General features: G+C 35.5%; 1 protein-coding gene across 1 annotated transcript in view; it reads right to left on the bottom strand.

Annotated features, from left to right (window-relative positions):
* The window catches only part of LOC113043968 (vacuolar protein sorting-associated protein 8 homolog), a 159,301-nt gene that overhangs the window by 34,423 nt on the left and 100,807 nt on the right, over positions 1 to 24,071 (bottom strand). The window contains 5 exon segments of the mRNA XM_074559808.1: positions 5,983 to 6,063; positions 14,839 to 14,921; positions 15,637 to 15,718; positions 15,855 to 16,037; positions 22,463 to 22,552. Coding sequence (XP_074415909.1) covers positions 5,983 to 6,063; positions 14,839 to 14,921; positions 15,637 to 15,718; positions 15,855 to 16,037; positions 22,463 to 22,552 — 519 coding nt within the window.

The following is a 24,071-nucleotide window of genomic DNA, read 5'->3' as shown; positions in this document are numbered from 1 at the left end:
GACACTAAAATTGGCTCAGTTTATTTTCATGAGCGGAAGAATTTCTGTTAGTCTCCTCACCGGAGGCAATGTGTTTCAGCAAGGTCATATAAAGACTGAAGAGTGGGAAAGGGAAAGAGAGAGAGAAAAAGAGAGGCTTGATGCATGTTATTTAATTTTGCTGTTAGTGCAGCATTTTGTGTATTACATGCACACAAACACAGTAACACACAAGCCTGCAAACACACACGCACACATGCACATTTACCCCCTGACAGACATTTCTGAGAATTGGATGAAAACACACATTTCAAAATATTTCATCAGCTATCGGGGCAATTCACAAAGTGTATGTGTGTGTTGAAATGTATGCCAGGACAAGCTTTCCTAAGGGATTGTTCAAGTATGTGTATTTATGTGTACTGTATTTTCATCTAAATTTTGTGGCTGCATGATGCCAAGTGGAGAGTCTCAAAGGCAAGGGGAAAATTTGTGTGTGTGTGTGTAAAAGAGAGAGAGAGAGAGAGAGAGAGAGAGAGAGAGTAGGCGAGGGGCGAGGGGATCAGGTGGTATTCTTGCCTTGCTCGCTATTTCCTTTGAATGACAAGCTGCAAATTCCCATTGGTCATGGAAGGGAGAGTCCAAACATACACTGACACACACTTACTTCCACAGAAAAACAGAAGGACTGCATAACCATATTGATTGTTTAAAGACACAGAACAGACAGAGAAAGTGATACAGATATAAAATAACTTTTAGTAGCATGACAGTTGCATGCAACAGGACATTCTTTTAGTAAATTGGTTTGTTAAAAAATTACTCAGGTTTTTTGAGAAGTCCATTAGTGACATTTCACGTTTATAATTATTACAATTTAGAAATGAAGTTTTATTCAGATGTTTTTGTATTAGATGTTTAAATGTAAAGGAAGGTGTGCAGGTTTGATGTTAACATTCTACGAGTGAAATAAATACAGTACTGCTCTAATAAACTATGTAATATAATAGGTAGACAATTAAACACAACTTTAATTGACTAATTTACTTTAGCTAAAGGGTAGCTTAACTGGAATTTAACTGTTTTGAATTATGAGTACTGTAGCTTAGCTTGGCAAGCTAATGTTTCCCCAACATTGCTAAATAGCAAATAAAACACTTTCACAATAAATACATTTCCCCAATTAACTGAAAACCTTCCACTCTGGTAACAACAAGGACAATCTTTGAAAGTAAAAGAAGTTGTACATAATTAGGAAGGAAAAAAATAGCTCAGCAGTAAAATGTTAAACGCATAATGATCCTGTATTATAGTATACATTGAAACTAAATGCACAAATCTATAAATACAAATGTTAAACTAGTGACGACATATGTGACCCTGGACCACAAAACCAGTCTTAAGTCACTGGGGTATAATGGCAAAAAATACACTGTATGGGTCAAAATGTTAATTTTTTCTTTTATGTCAAAAATGAAGTTAAGATCATGTTGAATGAAGATATTTTGTAAATTTCCTACTGTAAATATATCAAAACTTAATTTTTGATTAGTAATATGCATTGCTAAGAACTTTATTTGGACAACTTTAAAGGCAATTTTCTCAATATGAACTTTTTTTTTTTTTGCATCCTCAGATTTCAGCTGTATCTCTTCCACATATTTTCCTATCCTAACAAACCATACATCATCAAAATATTAACCCTTATGACTGGTGTTGTGGTCCAGGGTCACATACGTCATCTCTAAAGATCTACTGGTAACACTTCAGTATAGGAACCAATTCTCAGAATTTGCTTAGTTAATTAGTTAATTTGGTTTGTTAATAGCAAGAAATGGACCTTAAATTAAAGTGTGATAGATCCATTAAACATCCATATTATGGAAAGAAAACAAAGAAATGGATTTTAGCAGTTGAAGGCTTTTTATTAGGATGCAAATATTGAGAAACAAGGTGTTTTTTAAAGGGGTTAATTAACTGCCTTTGTTTTTTACTTTCTACTGTTCTCTGAGTTCCACTTATAATGTTATCAAGATTTTTACATAAAAAAAAAACAGTTTAGAAGTAATAAGATATTATCTGTCACCCTATTGTAATGTTCAGACCGAACATTTTAAAAGGATGAAAATGTTATGATCCTATGCCTTCCACAGATATAAATAAATTTAGACTACTTAACTTGGGCCCCGCACTCACAGAGATGCATTTAACTGTACGTAAACATTTTGTATCGTATTTTCATTCCGTCCAGACTGAGAAAAACGAACAGAAATCTATCAAATAAATTAGCATTGCAAAAAGATGTTAATAAGAGTCAGAGAAGTTCAGTAAAATTTCAGACACAAAGTCTCTTTATTCTTGTTTATTTTGTCTCGACTTTCAGAAAATAACAAGCAGTAAAGCCGAACCCAGGGAAGATTTGAATCCAGTTGCTACAATATAATAACACTAAAACACAAATAAGAATAAATGCTTCAGAAGTTTTCAGACAGCTTTAAATAAAACTTCTGTGAGGCCTTGAGATGAGGGAAACTATTTATGGGAAAGTATTTAGTTGTTCGTTTGGTAAAACTGTAGGGTGTATGTGTGCGTGCCACTGATAACCGTTAGAGGACCTAAGATGTCTAGAGAGCCTCTTCAATTATGTGCTTGTTAATTAATGAAGAAACAGCCATTAATGAGTTCTCATAACACTCCACCCTCAACTGACCCGATTAAAGCAGCCTTGAGGATAAGCTGGAATAAGTATGATAGTTCGTCTAAAGGGCGCCAATCCCTAAAAAGCTATTAAGAGGGATTGAAAAGGTACAGTATTTGTGTGTGTGTGTGTGTGTGTGTGTGTGTGTGATGTTTTTATGAATACTGCTGAAACATGTCTTAACAGGTCCCTACTTTCTTAATAGTTTGATGTAAAATACTTATTTTATTATTATTCATACCCGTATTTAATAGATTATTAGTCAAATTAAGATTACTGGTATGTTAGAAATTAACATGAAAAAGACAATATTATAAACTTAGTTTCTTAATCAGTAGGTAGTATATTTACACTTGTTGTATTGTATGATCTTATTGTGCACTTAATTTTTCTGCCTGTAATAAAATCAGTTTGCTAAATGTATACCAGCATCCGTTTGATTCAGCAACATATCTCCATTACCTTATAATTCATAAATAAATGAAAACATAGAATATATATATTAAAAAAAACACTTAACTAGAATACTGAATTTTGTACTTCTGATCACACTGCAAATCAGTGTTCTTCAGTGTTCTTGTTTTTTTCGTTTTCCAGTGCAAGTGTCTAAAGATTCTTAAATAAAAAAGTTTCTTAAATTAAGAAGTCATTTTTTTCCTTCTTCTGAAAAGTTTGTTTCTGACAATGGAGACAGAAAAATATCCTTAACGCAAAAAGAAAAAAGTTTTACCGAACAAAGTTTTAGCCCACATATTAATGTTTGTTTTAACCATAAACTCATTTGTTTTTCTTTGCATCTTGAGTAATTGTATCTTGATTTAAGGATGTTTAAATATTTGTACTACAAAACAAGCCAGAAATACTGAGGAAGAATATATATATGTGCATGCAACATTTAATGACACTACTTTGTGCTCTAATTTAAGGCCTTAATTTTAAGACAAGCAGAAACACTTCTTTAATAAGCACACACATCATTAAAACAAGTAAAATGACAATGAAAAATGTGATAAAATATCTGTCTGTCTGCAGAGGTAACACATAAATAATTTCATAATCATTTGGCAAGACATACTTTAGTGCCAATAAATGTTCTCAACAATAGCTATTGGCATAAAGGTTTTAAATTTTAGATTTTCAATGCATCTCACCTCCACACCTCATTCCAATTATCACATACAACTCTGTGAATTTAGCTGCTGTAGCTTCAGCTGTGTGAACAGTAAGAGAAGATCTCATTATAATTTAACAGAGCTAAATGATGTATCTTTCTATGCTGCTGTCTGAAACCAGCAAGAGTGCAATTAGTATGAAAACATTATGTCAAGCTATACTATACGGATATATTTAATAATTCATCTTGTGAGTTAGGCTGTGCATCAACACCTCACAAACTCTGCACTAAACCCTGATACAAAGTAAATAAATGCAATCATAAAAAAAAAAAAAAAAAAAAAAAAAAAAAAAATTGTGGTGACACTCTGGTCCAGTGATGAGTTGTTGTTTACTAATGCAGCCATAAGAAATATGCTATTCAAGTTAGGCAGTGAATAATTTTTGTGAGTGAAAGAAAGCTGCCATTAACAATAAAGTTCAATAAGGTACGTGAACATTTGAACAACAATAATAACAATAAGTACAGTTAACGCTGATCATCCAATTAAAAAAATTACACTCCCCATGTTGCATCAGTGAATCTTTTCACATTTTGTAATAGTTGTGAGTTTTAAAATTTTGAAGTGAAAAATCAAACATTCAATGCTGGAAAAGTTTAAAAATGGCAGAAGATGCTGGAAAACCAATGAATGTGAAGAATCTGGAGGATTTTGCTGATAAAAAAAAGGCAGCTGAACTTCTCAGGACAACAAGGACACATGAACAACTATGACAAAACATAAAAACTTAATAATAATAATACATTTTTATTAATTTTTATTAATATTGTTAATATATTATCATTAAGTTATTATTATTTTGTCTTGTGGGATATACGTAAACATCTGTTATGTGTTTTCAGGACAATTTTTATGATCCTTCTCATTTTGTTCAAATTATTCTGGCCTTTACGGCGCCTGTGAGAGGACATGGTCGGTTCACTTAGTTTTGTCATGGACACAAAATAATAATTTGTGGGAACGTGATAATATGTCATGGCCAAGAGATCATTTTGACGAGGTAACAACATCCTTATGTTGAGGGAATGACATATTTTTCTCGTGGCCATGAGTTTAATGCGTAAACAAACCTGTGTGACCATAGCAAAAAATTACATAAACCATATGCCTTGGCTAGCGGACTTTATAACGTGCCAGTGGCTGTGCTAGGGCAGTGCTTGACGGGGCTATAGCCCTATCAGAAACTTGCTTAGCCCCTAGTTTCATTTGTAAATGAAAACACAACTCATTTATCATTTAGCTGACAATTATCCCAATAAAGTTTTGACGTGATGTGATGATAATGGGTAAGTTTAAGGGTGGGTTAAGGTGTAAAGTATGGGTCAACAGTGTAATTATAAATGTAATTACAGAAATTAAATACAGATGTACTTACATGTAGTTTTTTTTTATATATAAGTACAATGTAAAAACATGTATGTACACAATAAGTACATTGTACTAAATTATTAATTAAAATGTAAGTACATAGTAGTTAGGGCCACTTAATATAAAGTGGGTCCGAATATATTTATTCATTCATTTTTATAACAATTATTCATTCAGTTTATTATTTATTCATGATAAACTTAATTTGAATGCTGACTGTCATACGTAATAAAGTCACAAAGCCAAGGTATTTTCTATAATAAATAATATAATAATTCAATTCAATAATATAGTCATTCAAAAAAATAAAAACGATGAATACATCTCTAATAATCCCGGGTTGCTATGGTCACGCAGGTTTGTTTACACATTAAACTCGTGGTCACGAGAAAAACATGTTGTTTACTCAACATAAGAAGTCCGGCCACGAGAAATGGATGTCATTACCTCGTCAAAATTATCTCATGGCCACGGCATAATATGATGTTCCCACTAATTAATATTTTGTGGCCACGACATATTACAACGTTCCCACACGTTACTATGTTGTGGTCACGACAAAACTAAGTGAACTGACCATGTCCTCTCACAGGCATTATAGGCCTTATACATAGCATTTGTATATATCTGTAATCTTTAATCTGTGCTCTGTACGATATTGTCATGTACCGGAGGAAAACAATAAAAACTTGAATAAAATAAAAAAAAAGATTAACATTTGGCAGATTCTTTAAGGTACACACACACACACACACACACTACCTGTTCATAGTTGAAGGTTTCTAGCATCCCTAAAATAAGTCCCTGAATCTCAGCCAGCTTTCCTTTCCCATACACAGGGTCCTGCAGGAGAGAACACATATACAAGATTAATTATTTTCCCATAGCTCTGATCACATTAGAAACCTGTGTCTGTCTATACAAAGTTTGTAAGTAAATTTTAAAGGCATGTTCTGCAGTAAACCAAATTATAAACAAATCAGAGCGTAAACACAGTGCATGCTGTCAGACTACATTCAGATGATGAAGGAGTGCAGTCTCAAAAACATCTCACACACGCACACAAACAGTCATCACTAGCCGTTATCACAGTACTGCACACACATGGGTAATTTTGCCCTCAGTAGGGGCTCAGATTGATGCAGTCACAAAATTGAAGACCTGGAAGACTCTCTCTCTCACACACACACACACACACACACACACACAAACACACACAGTATCTTGTTCATTCTGAGGGACAGAAACAGTACACACATTATTTTATTGAGGGAAACTTGAAGGTCCTGCAATGGCAAACACAACAGACTTCTGATCATTCAATATTTTACAATAACAAAACACCTACTGTATTCTTAATCTCAATTTCTTCACACTTCCTCAACACATAAAAACTACTGCCTTTGTCAGTTAGTTCTCTTGCAGCAAAACATGATACTTATATTGATTCTGATATTGATTTTTTACTTTTTTTTATTTTAATTTTATATCCTAATATAATGAAGAGAATAGGACCTAAGAGTGTGTTGTTATAGTCTACCTCCTCTGCACAAAAGATGAATGCAGCCAATTCCCCGAGGCCAAAACTGATCTCCCTTCAGAGAGACAGTCACAAACATCTGGAATACCAAATCCCTGGAGCTCAGGCTTGAAACCCAACATATGTTCTATGAGAAGAATGAAAACTAACAAAACTCAATAAATTTAGCTTTTTACAATATACATCCACCACACAAACTTCAACTAGCTCCTATGGTGCTATACCCTTGGCAAATGGGACATCACTCTAATCCACAGGGGCCACCACATGGGACTAATGAGCTAAATTTGGTTTTATATTTTTTTATTTTACATCATATGCTCTTTATCTATAACAATATATCTCTGCATAGAAGGTGCATATAAAAGCAAATATAAATTGTTTACATACACGGTTTGATGCTGCACATAGGCACTCAAAATGCAGTTTGGGTATTTTTACTGTAAAGGTTTAAAAAAAAAACTTGTTTCAAACTTCTGAATACAAGTTTAAATCACGTTCACACAGCAAATATGGAAATAATGTTAATTTCACTATTTGTTAAGAACATAGTTTTTACTATGGAGTTATTTTAATATTATTATAATACTAACTTGAATAAATACTATTGTTGTAATATTTTTGGTCAAATGCTACATTACAATTTAAAATCTTTGACAAACTTTTATAGATTTACAGAATGATATAAAGACAATTATGAAGGAACAGAAAAGAATTCACTGCAAGAGAATAATTGTGTAAAATAACATCACTTTTTAATTCCAGCAAAGCTATTTCACCCTGATCCAGATGGTTCTCATGATTCTCAAGAGCCAACAGAGTATGCCACTGGGAGCATCTATAAACCTTCTGTGAGTTGTACAGTACGGCTACAGCTTCAGGAAGAGACAAGCAGAAAGAAGAGAGATGATCTACTAATTACTTCAGCATGTTTGACTCAGATGAGTGTCCTTGACTAAAGACATGTATGCCACTCTAGTTGCAGGTGTTATTCAGCCCCCCAATCAACAGCTACCACTTTTCAGACATCCTGTAAACAAGCTATAAACAAATATACCCAATTTAAACTTTGGAGGACCGGGATTTACAGGTGTAGAGAGGCTTTGCTGATTTCAACAACATTACCAGACTTATTCAGAATGACCAGAAATGTGATAAAAAATGTCTCTACTGTAGGTCTTCTTTTTTCTTTGTGGAAAGCCATGTAAATGCAATAGTGGGTGATCTAATTTGCTGCTGGAACCAAAGGAAACACAAACATAATATTTGCTAGTCTCCCATATACCTCTAAAGAAGTTTACTCTGCTAAATGAATGTTGTAAAAATATCCAGATTGGGAGTCTTTGGCTCCTCTGATCAACAGTAAGAATGATCTCCACCCAGAAAGCCATGATCTCAGAGGTCTATATCAGGGATCCTCAAATCTGGACCTCAAGATCCACTTTCCTGCAGAGTTTAGCTAACCCTAATCAAACACACCTGAGCATGCTAATCAGTGTCAATCAATGTCTTTGGGATCATTCGAAAATGGCAGACAGGTGACTTTAATCAGGGTTGGAGCTAAACTCTGCAGTGCATTGGACCTCCAGGGCAAGATTTGAGGAAGGAGGGTCTATATCCTCACATGCCATCTTTTTTTCTAAAAATATCTTGGGCAGATTACTACAGTAGGTAAATATTCCATATATTCCCAGTCATATCAGCTTAAGATAGTTATCTGGTTTGCTACCAATGCAGTCTAATATATCTAACCAGGGGTGCATTTCCAAAAACAGCCTCAAAGGCAGTAAGTTCTGCCGTTACCAACACAGTTCTAAGATTAGTTGATTCCCAAAACTATAGCTCCAATGAACATTTGCAAACAGCATTGCCACCAGCCTCGTCTGGTGCAGACCACCGCCCTCTCTCTTATAATTCTGTGGAGCACAAACAAATTGTAAATCAATTCTGAGCCTTGAATTACAAAATAATAATAATAATAATAAATGTAACAGAGCGTACAGCTGCAGGTGCCTCTACCCAGGTGTAAGTACACATTCAAGATGACACCTGTAGATTATGTAATATAGTGATTGCGATCATTTGTTAGTATAACTTGTTAGGGCTCTTTCTAACCTTTCCTGTTCCTTGTCAGTGGTACATTTGCATTCACAGCAGCACACTAATGATTACACGCTGTGAGCAAATGCCATCAAATGTCACCATCAGCAGTTAGGCAGAACCAGAGCTGCTCAGATAGACGCTGAGGCAGGGAGATTAATGAATCAACATGGGCCACAAAAAAGAAGAAGAGACTATTACTGAATCATAATGAACATGAACAATGTCAAAAACTATAGTGACAGCAAATGTTTTGTCTTGGATTTACTTTCACTTACTTTCACAAGGGATAATCAATATCATCAAAATCAATAATGATTAGGGTTGGCAGGTTTTCACAACAAAACTCACGGAGTTGCTACTCAAAACTAGCCCAGTCATGTTTCAAAGGGGGGTCCCCTGATAAAAATTGCATTCCAGGGCATAAAATATATGTTTTCTGGTGGGGTCTCCCTGGTAAAATTTGCATTTTAGGGGCTAATTATCATGTTATTGGGGTCGCGGAAAACCGTGGACATAATAATAATAATCCAGAAAGACGGCAACATGTTATGTCATGTCATAAGACTACATCTGTATTGCAAACTGTTTTGCTGTTACTGTTGTTATTAGCATTGGCACAAGAATGCAATGGCATTGCCATAGAAACCAACGCACATTATGTAAAAAGAAAGAGCACTTACGGACACACAAATCAGATATGAACAGTTGCAATACACTGTGTGGACAGTCAATCACTGTGTGATCAAATCAGATTCCATCCGGATAGGCAAAAAATCTGATTTGGGGTGACAAACTGAACGAGGCTTAAGGGATCAGTAATATTTAAAAATCTTTTTGAAAGGAAAGGTGTTCTGTTCACCAAGGCTGCATTTATTTGAACAAAAATATAGAAAAAACATTAATTATCACAATTTAAAGTGCCCATATTATGCCATTTTTAAGGTTCCTAATATTGGTCTGTGAGTCTCCTACAATAGGATTAGTTTTCTCAAAATATGCATTTAATATCATCTAATTTTCCAGCAGTTCTAAGATTCAGTCTTTTCAAAACCCTCCTTTCCATGAGCCTAGTCTGCTTTGATTGGTCAGATGGCCCAGTCTGTTGGGAATAGTCTACCATGTAAAGTGCATGACAGAAACAATATGCCTATTACCATAGTTCCATATTTTGAACAATCGATAGAAATTATAAAAATCTATTGTGACCATGTCATAAGTCATCTTTAATCTTTGGGCTATGCCCTGTGTTTTGTTTGGTTTATATTATTTGGTTTATATTATTGATATGAATGTTTGTTTTCTATTGTTTGTTTTTTGGGGTGCACATTAGGTCAAGAAAAAGAGACACCAAAAATGGCTATTTTGTAGTTATTTATTCAGTTTTATTTCCTTACCTTTTTTGATCTGGGCTCATGACTGCAGCATGGTTTGAGGATGAGGGCTTAAGAGGAAATTTAGCCTTCCTGTTTTCTATTTTGTACAATCAATTCTGGGTAATGTAGACATAGTCTACTGGCTAGTCAGAGCAGGGGGGGGGGGGGTCGTCGTTTATTGTTTATTTTGGATGTGTGTATATTTAAATGTACTGTTCAGTTTTTTTTAAGTATTTTTGTAATGTTGATCTTATGTTGTTTTGAACTTTATCTTCAATTGAGTTTATGTGGCTGTTTATGTGTTTGTATATGATTTTTCTTTTTGTGGGTTTTCCTATAATTTGGGATGGTTTGACCCTTTAGTTTTAAAAGGGCATACTTGGCCTCTCAGGGTGTAGTTTTGGTTGGGGCCTCCATGATCAGGTCTTCAGTGTCAGATGTGAGTCAATAAACTTTTTTTGACTGCAAGGAAGTGTCTCCCCTCCTTTATTCTGGTCATGTCCCCACATCTATGATTTATCATACTTGTGATTCAGTGGAGCAGCTGGTCCAAATAAACAGGGTACTGAGCCATCTTTCAAGAGCAAGTGTTTAGTGAATCTCGCCTTGAACTCCACAAGATTAGAGAAGCAGTCGTCAGTAATGACGTGTTTGTGGACGTGGAATTATGCAAATGTATTATTCTGTCACGGCTACACGTCACAGCGTAACACATTTGGATAATTCATATGATTCGAATTACTAATGACTTGTTTAGGCTGTAGAGAGTCAATTCTTTATTTTCACTACTTCATATTTTTATGAAACCAGGATTCTTGTGTTCAGTAATGTCTTTACTGATACTATTGATCAATTTAATGCATCCTTGCTGAAATGTACACATTTTTCAAGAAAAAAAAACTTACTTTAAAATCGTATGCAAACCATTATAATTCTGAGTTTTTCATTCATTGTGACTGTAATAAAAAACTGTTGATTTTTCTAATACTTTTTTCTAATACTGTTTTTCATCCTTTGTATCCTAACGCTACAGTAACTGTTTTAACATCTTATGAATAGTTGTATGTTTTTGCATATTGCCAGTATTTCAAACAAATGTCTAAAAACTGCACTTAATATTAGGAACTGTTTGTTTTAATGATCTAATCTAAAAGGAGAATGGTTTACTCCAAATAACCATTAACAACAACTTAAACAGTGGTTTAAAATACTACACATCAGTTAAGTATAAAATACAGTATCTCTTTAACTATAACTCTTTACAAATGAGCTAAATAAACAATAACCATTTGTGTATTACAGTGAAAATGAAAGAAGAACTCACTATTTGCAGTAACGCTACTAATAAATACAAATTCTAAACTATAAACTAATAGTGGTTTGTAATAAATTGAAAAAAATCTAAAATGTAAACATTAGAGTATCTTTGTACACTACTACTACTACTACAACAAAAAAAAAACAACAAAAAAAAATTCATAAGAACTGATTCAAAAGAAATCACAGAGGTTGTAATGACAGCAGGTTGAAGCAGAGTGCTGGTGTAATAGCACTGATAAGGAGGGTGAGAACGGAAGATCGATGGGGGAAAGCTGACAGCACTGAATATGTGCAGATGAAAACAGATAAAGGCCTTCCACTGCCCAAAGCCTCAACAGATTCATGCATCGATCTCGTGGAGAGTAAAAATGTGTTTGTGAGAGTGTGTTTGAAACAGCTACACAAGGCTCTGAGCTGAAAAGCAAATTTCCTGTTCAGCTTCTACAGTGTATACATCAATCCAAATATGAAAACTAACAGTTGATACTGAGAAAGCTTGCGAAACAAAAACAAAACAAAAATATTTTTTATTTTTAAAGGCTGCATCTGCATCCATAACCAACCATTTCTCCTATTTAACATGAGGTATATAGAGTATGCTGCCATACTCAGAAGGTCTGAATCCCTTTAATTCAGAATGTTTGTAATTTCCACAAAATTCAGTTTAACACACGTCAATATATACTACAGAATAAAATTCTAAAAGAAACAGAATATTAGAAAATGTGATTTTAAATAAAAATGATGAATACGGAGTACAGATAGCATAACATTTGTAAAAATTAACAGGGTTCGTACAGAAACTGCAAAATGAAATTCCAGAACTTTCAAGGACTTTTCAAGCACTACTTTTGGGGTTTTCAAGGACTAATATAAGAGATCTTACTTATCAAATTATTTTTTTTTTTATCTTTCAAATTCTATTAAGCTAATTAAACTAAATGGCACAAATAATCTGTGGCACAAAAGCATGCAATGACTGTGGAAACGTTAACATTTGAAAGGATATTATGACAAAGTCATCGCTTTCCTTATTCAAACTGATTTTTTTTTTTTTCATGAACATGACTGACCTGAAGAATGAAAGCTGTATCACTAGGGAAATTATGAGCTTGACAGTACACTTAGCTCAGAAGAAATACAAATACTTGGTTCACTACAATAAGACAATATTTTTTATACCGTTTATAATTTTTTTTTTTAAATGACTAAATATTTGTCTTTTAATCAAACAAATAAAAAAATGCAGTTTTATTTTGAATATTATAATTAATCTAGGGCTGTAACTAATAATTGTTTTGGTAATCAAGTAATCCTCTAATCATTGACAGTTAAGTAATCTGATATTTTTTAGTAATACAAATAGACCTAAGTGAAAAAACGGCTTTATAATGACTATTAATATATAAACTAAAGATGAGGCAATAATAATTGGTTCAAATAAAATATCAAAACCAAGTAATTACATGGCTTTATTGAGCAACCCTGATAAAATAGGCCTACATAATGTAATACGCCTACACAAAATATGAACATAACAAACTTAAGTTTATTGTGTATTATAACTATTATCTGCAGAGGGTGCCAACGGCCTGGCCATGCTTTACTTTACAGCGTGATTCAAGGACGTTTAAATCCATGTAATTTTAATATTTGGCCACCTGCAAACTCAGAGCGAAGGTTTGAACATTTCTTTTGAAATAGAAATATGTTGCTAAATTCTCCTGTGTTGGCCTAGGTTTATAAATGATGTATGTTACAAATCTAGTGAGATAACATGCACTGTTTTCCTAGATGAATAATTAGCAACACAAACTCACAGCATATGCAGAGGAAGAGTTTGTGTCCCGTGCTGCTGAGATGGAGATGCGCTCCACGCTTGTAAATTATAATGCGTCAGACTTTATATGCGTTCCCAAATCAAACCCAAATGAACAGCACATGCAATAAAAGATGAACAATATTATGTAAGCACTATCAAACGTTTTACCACAAACACAACTTATACTGACATAGCGAAACCACTTTTCATCTCAAGGAGTAATATAGGTAGATCTCGTGTGCTGCTAAAAGCCAGGCGAAAAGGCTCTGTAATTATATCAGACGTGCAGCATCGTTAATTTTGCGTAAAAAGATTGTTTTATCGAGGGAAAAAGTAACACTTATTCATATATACTGCGCTTTAAAAATAAAAGTATTTTTCAAGTACCTTCTCAAAAATACGAAAAGTACCAAAAATTCTAAAAGTCAAAATCAAGTATTTCAAGCATTTTAAGCCCCTTTTAATGAACCCTGGCATTAAAAACGTAATCAGAAACACAAAAAGGTTTTAAAAGAACACAATTTCAATAATGACAATAAATAAACCAATAAATAAATCAAGTCAAAGTCACCTTTATTTATATAGCGCTTTAAACAAAATACATTGCGTCAAAGCTCAAAACTAAATAGTGTCTGTGCATTTATTTGCAATCAAGTCAACGATATCACTGTAAATGAAGTGACCCCAACTAAGCAAGCCAGAGGGGACAGTGGCAAGGAACCGAAACTCCATCGGTGACCGAATGGAGAAAAAAACTTTGGGAGAAACCAGGCTCAGTTGGGGGGCCAGTTCTGCTCTGACCAGACGAAACCAGTAGTTCAATTCCAGGCTGCAGCAAAGTGAGATTGTGCAGAAGAATAAGAGTGATAACAAATATGTGCTGTTTGAGATTCACAATAATATAAGTGTCCTAAAAAGTTTGCAACCTTATGTTGAAATTCAAAGTAATTTTAACTTGATTCAGATAATCTGAACTGGAATTAAAATATAACAACAACACACCATTAATTGAAGTGTATAAAAGCTATATTTATTGAGGACTTAATGGACTTCAATTACAGTACAGCGGAATTTTATGACCCACAAACTACATTTTAGGAACTTTAACCCTGATGTTTAAAATTTTTACGACGGTAGATTTGTTGACATCTCCAGAGCAGTTGAATTCAGAATCTGTGTAAATGTCTATGTGAGTGTCTCAATAGTTTTGCACGAATAAGAACCATGGGATTTTGAGCTTGAGCCAGCTACCCTATTGTCACGTTAGAAGGCTTCAAGTCTTTCCAAACAAATCCCACAAAGAACAATAACATCTCACACGTACCCAATCACTGGAACACACTGAGCGACCTCTGAACATGCACACAATGACTGCCTTTTAGTAACAGGCAGGCATAAAAGCAGCCTAGTTTTAAGCTAAACTGCATGAGCTGTTAAAGATTACAAGAGCATGTACTTACCAGTAGGATGCGGTGAATGATGGCAGGTGGGGTGATAAAACTGGACATGCTGTTTAAGACTTTCATAGGGAGCTCTTTTAATGCTGAGGAAAGAGAGACACAATCAGGACTGACTGAGACCTCAGCTAAATTCATTATACACCAGTGCTTCAGTAAAGTCAAAAAAATTGACATTACTTTTATCAGTTTAATTATTTTAATTCTAAAAAAACAAAGGAAGCTTTAAAGCACTTAACTATTGCCAATTTTGTATTTTCTATGAGGATAATCGTTCATGTTTTTATCATCAAATTTCATTAAAATGTTAAAACTACTGAAAATTAAGTCTACTCATGGTACTGTACTAGAAATAGGAAGTTGGAGAAAAAATTAATGCTAAACGGAACACTCATTAGCTTATTTGGCCTTCACATGCACCTGGAAAACTCCTACTTCCAAGTTGGGTTATTATTCACAATAGAATATAGATAGAATATAGATAAAAGACCAAGTGTTGAAAGTGAGACATTTTGAAATGTCATGCCAAATAATTGCAAAAAAGTTGGGACAGGTAGCAATAGGAGGCTGGAAAAGTTAAATGTATATATAAGGAACAGCTGGAGGACCAATTTGCAACTTATTTGGTAAATTGGCAACATGATTGGAATGAATTAGAAGGAGCAACATTTTTTGTAAGCATAATTTCAGAAAGAGAATGAGGGGATTTTTTTATTATACTTATAGGGAATTGGAGTTACAAAGGACTGCTGCTGTGCTGTGGATTAACTTTAATCTAGTGCTTGTGTCTGTGTGTCTCACCCCCTGAAGTGTGTTTGGTGTCGGCTCCTTTGAGTAGTTTCTGTGGTGACATCATCGCCTCGAGGAGAGGAAACCACAGAGCCTGAAAATGACAGAAGATTTATGTACACACACAGAGAGAGAGAGAGAGAAAAATGTAAAAATCGGGAATAAGAAGATCAATACATCCTGTTCATGAAAAACACAGCCCAGGTTGATGGTACAGCGTTCACACACACCTCTCTCTGCAGCTGGTTGAGACTGTGCGAGCTCCTCTGACACAAAGCAATGATGTCATGCAGAGCTTCTTCCACTCTTTGTAACAGACCTGGCACTTCATCACCTGTCTCCTCCTCCTCACCATCAAGCTTGTCTGCCTCTGAGCCTTCCAGTGCAAGTTTGTGGAGTTCGCCCTTCAGGGTCTGAGAAGCAGAAATCAACAGATCGATAGCGCATTTCCACCTGCCCTTTCAGTCTCACCAGGGATATTTAAGACACTGTTCTCTGAAACACCATCTAAATGAACTGGCCATTTCTGAGGGTGCTTTCACACTGGCAGTTAAGTTCAGACAAGGCACAGTTCGCATGAAAACATGGTAATGTGAAAGCTGCCAGGCAGAACGACCATTGGTGGTCTGAGTTTGCTTGCCCTGGAACTGTGGCACAATTTGCTTGAATGTGAAAGCAACTCGGACTCGGGTGCAAAGTTGTTCAGGATGCAAAATAACCTGTGCATGCATTTTAGCCTGATGACAATGTCATTAATTCAACAAAACAGACATAAGGGATGAAAGCTAATGTGTAGGGTAATTGTGCAGTGAGTGCAGTCAGAGCAGCAAAAATCAGCGTTTATGCAACACACAGAGAGAAGACGCAAGTGTCCTTGTGCATTTAAGCACCAAATTTTTAACAATAATAAAAAATATTGACCTACATACGCACAATTTTGTTCAATTTTCTATCATGTGCTTTACACTTTTGTGGTGATGAACGCTTTTCTGCATGATTTGTGAATATGATGTGTGGAGTGAGAGCGCATGGCGATGTGGGTTATTGCGAAGTGTCAATTAATTGCATATTCATAAATATATGATAATATATGATAATTCAAACATATTATTAAGGCAGGTGAAAATGCTCAATAGACGAAAAAAGTTACTTAGTCAACTCACTTTTCAGCATCTCTAGTTATAATCGCCAATGCTGAAATTCAAGTTTGAAAAAGCCCAAACTTGCTAGCATCCTGTTACATGCTGCTACATAACAGCATGTTAGCTGTTTTAAATTCATTGTAAACTACAGCTTCACAGTGTTTATTGCTTTTATAAAACAGTTATTCCATATATGTAGCAGTGTTTCACAAAATAAAACAAAGCAAATAAAATGTAATGATATTAATGAAAACATTATTCTTCTGTCAAAAAATGTAGTTCCTCAGAAACACTTGTGGTTGCATCAAGGTGGTTGCTGAGCAACACACAGACATACACAATGGTGTATGTTTGTAAAGTCATTTAAAACACCTTTGAATGCAGCTCAACCAATCAGAATCAAGGACCAGAACTATCAGTTTTATAATTGTTCATTATGGAATATATGCATGAGACAGGCGCCAGAGAATGATTTTATTATTATTATTATTATTATTATTGCAAAATCAACATTTTAAATTGAGAGCCTTATAAATATAATAATAAAAGGTTTAGCGGCCCATACAAAATCCTCATCTTTTCTCTGAATCAGAATGTTCTAATTTAAAAAGTAATGTGTTCCTGATTCTTTCTTCTTCTTCTTTTTTTTTTTTTTTTGCATAATTTGATCATTCTTTCAGCTACAACAAGACTGCAGTGGTCCCAGTTCAATTTAAAACTTCTGAACATGGGTAAATCCATTCTGTAGAATTCCACAGTTTTTTTTACAATATCCAAAACAGTGCTGCAGATTCTGTTATAGCGAACATAACTAGCTTTACATTAGTACAATAAAGGAATTAAAATAAATCAGTTAAACGGAAAGGTGAAATGTCACATTAATCATTGTTTGAGTAGAAAATCTGTCATTTTGATAAACTTTATGCATGCTCTGCAAGGGACTCCATTAGGAGGGAATGTTAGAGATTAAATATTGTCTTATGTGTTATTCAGTAAACAGAAAGACATGTTTGGGGTCTAATGTTACAGTGCACAGCATAAATGAGTACATCCCTTCTAATACTTAAATTCAGCAAGTACTCTTTACTTAGAAAACATGTTAGGATTCTTTGGAGTTAATGTTCCAACAAGCCTGATCAATTACCAAAGAAGAAAGCCACAATTATTCAGCAAAATAAGATTTTCTTTACAAAGTGATATAATTTTGTGATGCAAAAATGAATACACCCTCCTGAAAGTTACCAAAAATAAATAAATAAATAAAAATATGTCACATGACCTTTTGTGAGTGACTGCTGTGACTGTTGACGTATAACATATGACGCTGCTGACTTATGTTCTCTGGTGCGCCCAATAACAAAGATAACACGTCAGCAGAGTCACTGCAGTGTTGTGAACACACTCACAACAGACCCGGAAGAGAAGACAATGCTGAATAAAGGCATAGTTTTTGTTATTTTTGGACCAAAATGTATTTTCAATGCTTCAACAAATTCCAACTGACCCTCTGATGTCACATGGACTACTTTGATGATGTTTTTCTTACCTTTCTGAACATGGACAGTATACCATACAAACATTTTCAATTGAGGGTCAGAAAGCTCTCAGACTAAATCTAAGATATCTTAAACTGTGTTCTGAAGATAAACGGAGGTCTCATGGGTTTGGAACGACATGAGGGTGAATCATTAATGACAATTTTAATATTTGGGTGAACGAACCCTTTTATGGTTTTAAAGATTTTAATGGTATGGAACTGAAAGACTCTGTGATTTTAACAGGATTTCCCTGTGAATTGTGTAAATAAACTATTTATTAATTCTAGTTCTGGCATTGTCTCATCTTTTTAAAACACTTATTTTACCTCACCCAGTTTAATCTGACCCCATATAATTCAACCATTAAGGCTGAGCGTTACACCGGTACTTACACATTAATATAAGATCATACAACATGGTGATTCTCGGTGAATGGCGACTACATGGGCTAAAATTTGTTACAAAGTATTTTGGTGTTTTTTAAGTAGATGCTCTAATATCATTTGCCAGACAGTATCTGTGAAATTCTATTTCCGTAATATAAAGCAAGGATAGTCCTGGTCTTCATTAAGCATCTATTTGTAAACATCCTGTCCTTGATGTTTAAGTGCCTGTAATAAGATCTGCTGACTGGACCACTCTCCCTAGTACTTTGTACTTCAGGACAGTGCAGCTCCCACACCAGGCTCTGATATGCCTAGTCAGGACACATACACTTACAGATGCTGACCAGGGTGTGATGGCATGCCAAACTTCTCTAATTTGTGCAAAAAATCTGCTGACATGCTATTCTGACCTCTACACTGGTGTGACAAGATCAGGTTAACTTCTCTGTGATGGTTATTCTCAGAAACTGCTGACCCTCTCGACTGAAGTTTCCATCAATTTTAAGTCTCCAGTCTGGAGCTGCACTGGTCCAGAGAGAGCTGCACTGTCAAGACAGAGGTCACAGTCCTATCACCGTATTGCCTGGGTTTCATCTTTGCCTTCATTTATAAGCAGCCTTTCCGTGTAGGATCAGACCAGTGACCAGTTTAACTTTGCAGTCATGTCTGGTGAAACACTCATGCATTAATAAAGGCAAGAGAAGTGGGAATAAGCTTACCAACTTGGGGGAACTTCATTGTTTAGAGTCACAGCAAAGGATATGTTTGTTACTTACAGTACATCATCTATGGGCATCTTATCAAAAAGCCCAGCATTTTATACCTATACCTTAGGACGTCATCCTCTACCCTCCCCATAATTGATTTTCTGAAGTGACTCCTCCACCTTCTTCTTATTCCTTGGTATTCCACATTGTATAATGTCTCTATAGTAACCCAAAGTATGTAAATATGTAGGTGTAGTGAACCATCTTGAATATCTCAATGTGGTGATGTCTGATAAACAATGATGTGTCACTCATAAAAATTACCACAGACATAAAAGAGAATACTCAAGTATCATCAGCCAATCTTGACATGGCTCAGCGATTTACTGCAGAGCAAGTTCGTAATCAAATATTAGCATATTTTAATGGTGGATCTGATGACTAAGCTGTCGGCAAACAAATTACAGATTCTTAAGAGGATGAAAATGAAAATGTTTTGAGAGTAACATCAAAAGGCTTCCAATCCCCAATATGAGCCAGATGCCGAATGTACCTGGAATGTACACTCACCTAAAGTATTATAAGGAACACCATACTAATACTGTGTTTGACCCACTTGCACCTTCAGAACTACCTTAATTCTACATGGCATTCATGGCATGGGATTCAACAAGGTGCTGAAAGCATTCTTTAGAAATGTTGGCCCATACAGTTGATGGAGATTTGTGAGATGCACATCCAGGGCACGAAGCTACTGTTCCACCAAATCCCAAAGATGCTTTATTTTTCACACCATTCTTTGTAAACCCTATGTTGTGCGTGAAAATCCCAGTAACTGAGCAGACTGTGAAATACTCAGACCGGCCCGTCTGGCACCAACAACCATGCCATGCTCAAAATTGCTTAAATCACCTTTCTTTCCCATTCTGACATTCAGTTTGGAGTTCAGGAGATTGTCTTGACAAGGACCACACCCCTAAATGCATTGAAGCAACTTCCATGTGATTGGTTGATTAGATAATTGCATTAATGAGAAATTGAACAGGTGTTCCTAATTTACCTTTAGGTGAGTGTAAGTGATGATAGTAAAGAAGCAGTTGCTTAAAATGAACTTCGAAGTTCCAAAAGAAATCAAAACATACTTTATTTTATTGCTTTGTACTTGTTAATAAAATGTCAGGGCAGTTTATACTATTAGGCCAGTTTAGAAACCCATCTGGGCTAGATAAAGACAGACCTGATTATGTAATAATAATAATAATAATAACATATTAATATATGTATATATATATAGTGGTGGGCATAGATTACTTTTCTTTAATCTAGATTAATCTCACGGTAATATTGGAATTAATCTACATTAATCTAGATTAAATTGGCTCATTTGAATTCTGCTGAAGGAATTCAGAATATGTGTGCAACCCAAATAAAATAATGACTAAAAGTAACGTTAAGTCTTTGAGAACGGGTTTCTCAAGCCAGGTGGTGCATTAGGGGCTCATCTCCTGTTTCCAAAATGCATTACAAACTGCTTGAGAAAGCTATAAACTAATTCCACATTGCACAAGGTGCAAACAACCTTACACCTGTTTCACACATATTCCATCTGCAGTGCGTATGCGTTTAGTATTTTTTTACGCACCCATGTTAACGGATTCCAGCGTTCACGCGGTTGTAGTCCGTCAGTGCGTTCCAGGAGCGTTGCGTCTGCAGCAGTGCAGCGATTATTCAGGCACCGAGTAGCTGACTTCAAACGTGTCCTGTGTGAAAGCACAATGAGTATGAGTCCGTGCTGTTTGTACACGGACTGCATACGCACTGCAGATGGAGTATGTGTGAAACAGGCATGCGTCTTTTCGAGGTTTCCATTGGGAAGCTTCTTTTAAAAAATAAAAATAAAAAATCCTGAAGCAAACCTGGCAGCATCTTAGCTGAATCCATGTTATCACATCACATTTGATGTGGTAATTTCACAGTAGGCATACACACAGGTTTAAAGACTCGTTCTCCCCCCCTATAGATTCGGCTAGGTATACATCCCCGCTAAAATATCAAGGTGAAAGTCATCATAGCTTGCGTAGTATAGACCCAGCTCCCAACCCAACTTATAGAATAGATTAACGGCAATATTTTTTTTTATCACCCGATAAAAGTCTCCCGTTAATGCAGCACATTAACGCCGATAATGGCCCACCACTAATATACAGTACAGACCAAAAGTTTGGACACACCTTCTCATTCAAAGAGTTTTCTTTATTTTCATGACTATGAAAATTGTAGAGTCACACTGAAGGCATCAAGGGCTATTTGACCAAGAAGGAGAGTGATGGGGTGCTGCGCCAGATGACCTGGCGTCCACAGTCACCGGACCTGAATCGAGATGGTTTAGGGGTAAGCTGGAATGCAGACAGAAGGCAAAAGGGCCAACAAGTGCTAAGCATCTCTCGGGGAACTCTTTTAAGAATGTTGGAAGACCATTTCAGGTGACTACCTCTTGAAGCTCATCAAGAGAATGCCAAGAGTGTGCAAAGCAGTAATCAAAGCAAAAGGTGGCTACTTTGAAGAACCTAGAATTTGAAGAACCTAGAATATGACATATTTTCAGTTGTTTCACACTTTTTTGTTATGTATATAATTCCATATATAATTCCACATGTGTTGATTCATAGTTTTGATGCCTTCAGTGTGAATCTACAATTTTCATAGTCATGAAAATAAAGAAAACTCTTTGAATGAGAAGGTGTGTCCAAACTTTTGGACTGTACTGTATGTATACAGTTATGGATGGATGCACTTTTCATTTGGACTTGGACAAAATCTCAACACCACTTCACAGCCATTATAAATCTTATAAACCATTTTGTAAAGGGCATTTTTTAATATTAATATAATATAACTCTGACTGTATTTGTCTGAAAGAAGAAAGTAATTTACACCTACAATGACTTGTGGATAAATCATGGGGTACTTTTTATTTTGGGTGAACTATCCCTTTAAAGCAAGCATGTATCTCTTGCCCAGTTTCCGAATCTACCGCAGACTTATGTGGTGTGATGCGCTCAAACCTGTAGCAGCACTTCAAAAGCTCCCTGCACATCTCCCTTCTTCTCCAGCAGGTAGGCTGTGGCCTCATGCAGCTTGTGCTTCTCTGTGATCTGTGATTAGACAAGACAGAGATAAGCCTGTCAATTGTGTTGAAGTCAAATTGTCAAGATTATCAAGACGAATGATCCACTCCAAGCCACCCACTGGATGAACAGGCTCAGACTCAGACTGAGAGAGTGTTTAGGTGAGAGTGTTTGTTTGTGAGAGACCATTTCCATAATGAAACATTCTGAAACTAAAGTAAAAAGAGGGTTATGCGCAAGGAGGAGAAACACAAACCAGCATCCATGAATACAGCAGAATCCATGAATACAAAAACAGGGAAGCTGAGAGCGAGCTCAGAGGAAAAAAGACAACACAGACTGACAGAAATACAGCAGCAAGAAGATGGATCTAGATATGGAGACATAAACAAAGAGCAGTGAAACAAGGAAAAGGCAAGACGGCAGGACTTTAGAGCTGCTGTATATGCATGTGTGTGTGCAAGGTGTCTGTTCAAATATTTAGCAGGTGCCAATCTTCCTCTGTAACAGTATTGATTCTCTCTTCTGCCTGTATGTCTCAGCGCTTCAGCACAGCAGATATCTCCCCTCCCTCTATTATTCATTCATTCATTCATTTCTCCCTCCAGGCACCTTTCTGTCTGAGCCTGTCAACCGGCACTCTAATTACATCAGATTGGCAACCTTTACTTGCTCTATCAGTGGGTTCATGTTGATTGATTAGATAGTGTGTGGTCTCCTAATCGTCAACTTGCTATTCCAGTCCTGTAGTATGAGAAGTGAATTCAGTAATCATCTGCATTTCAGTGCACAAACTGAGTCTTATTTACTAATAGCTTGAAATCCAGTTTACCAAGATGCTAAACATGGTGAAATCACACCAAAAAGCGCCATGGGTATTGAAGTCATTCTCAATCTTTCACTTTCAGCGTAAACACAACTTCCTTTTATGTAAATTAGGCTCATTACATATAGTGACTTATTCATAAACTAGGCTATCTGTCTGCTGCAATTAGCATCACGCTACTCAAACTGAATGTTCTCACCCTTTATTGCACTGACAGAAACAACTAAAATATTCTGAAAATATAATATTTTAGCTGAAGAGATTTAAATTGACACTCTGAGACACCATGGGGAGAATAACCTGAAAAATTTGCATTCATTATATTAAATTCCATGACATTTTTTTATGACTATTTACTATGCAATTTGTGTTAAGCATATATTTCCAGGCATATTTAAGCTGATTCGTAGAATTTCTTTAATGAACTGGGATCGAAAACAACACAGAAAATGTATGCAAAATAAAAAGTCAGCAAGTGCAATGTGGCCGAGCCTGTATGCAAAATATGCTTTTCGGTATTTGCTGACAATACTCATTTGTCATTTGAGCTTCTCAATAATATAAAAAAAACATGTAAAGCTGGTCCTACACCTGAAGCGAAAGGCCACATCCGAGTTAGGAAAACTCACAGGTATTGAACACCGGAACACCGGACTGCAGTCATGCCAATGAGTGTGACTATACCATAAAAAAATTGTACAAACAGAAAGATAAATACCC

Source organism: Carassius auratus, chromosome 26 (assembly GCF_003368295.1).
Source record: "Carassius auratus strain Wakin chromosome 26, ASM336829v1, whole genome shotgun sequence".
Classification (NCBI taxonomy): domain Eukaryota; kingdom Metazoa; phylum Chordata; class Actinopteri; order Cypriniformes; family Cyprinidae; genus Carassius; species Carassius auratus.
This window is presented reverse-complemented; position numbering and strand designations above follow the sequence as displayed.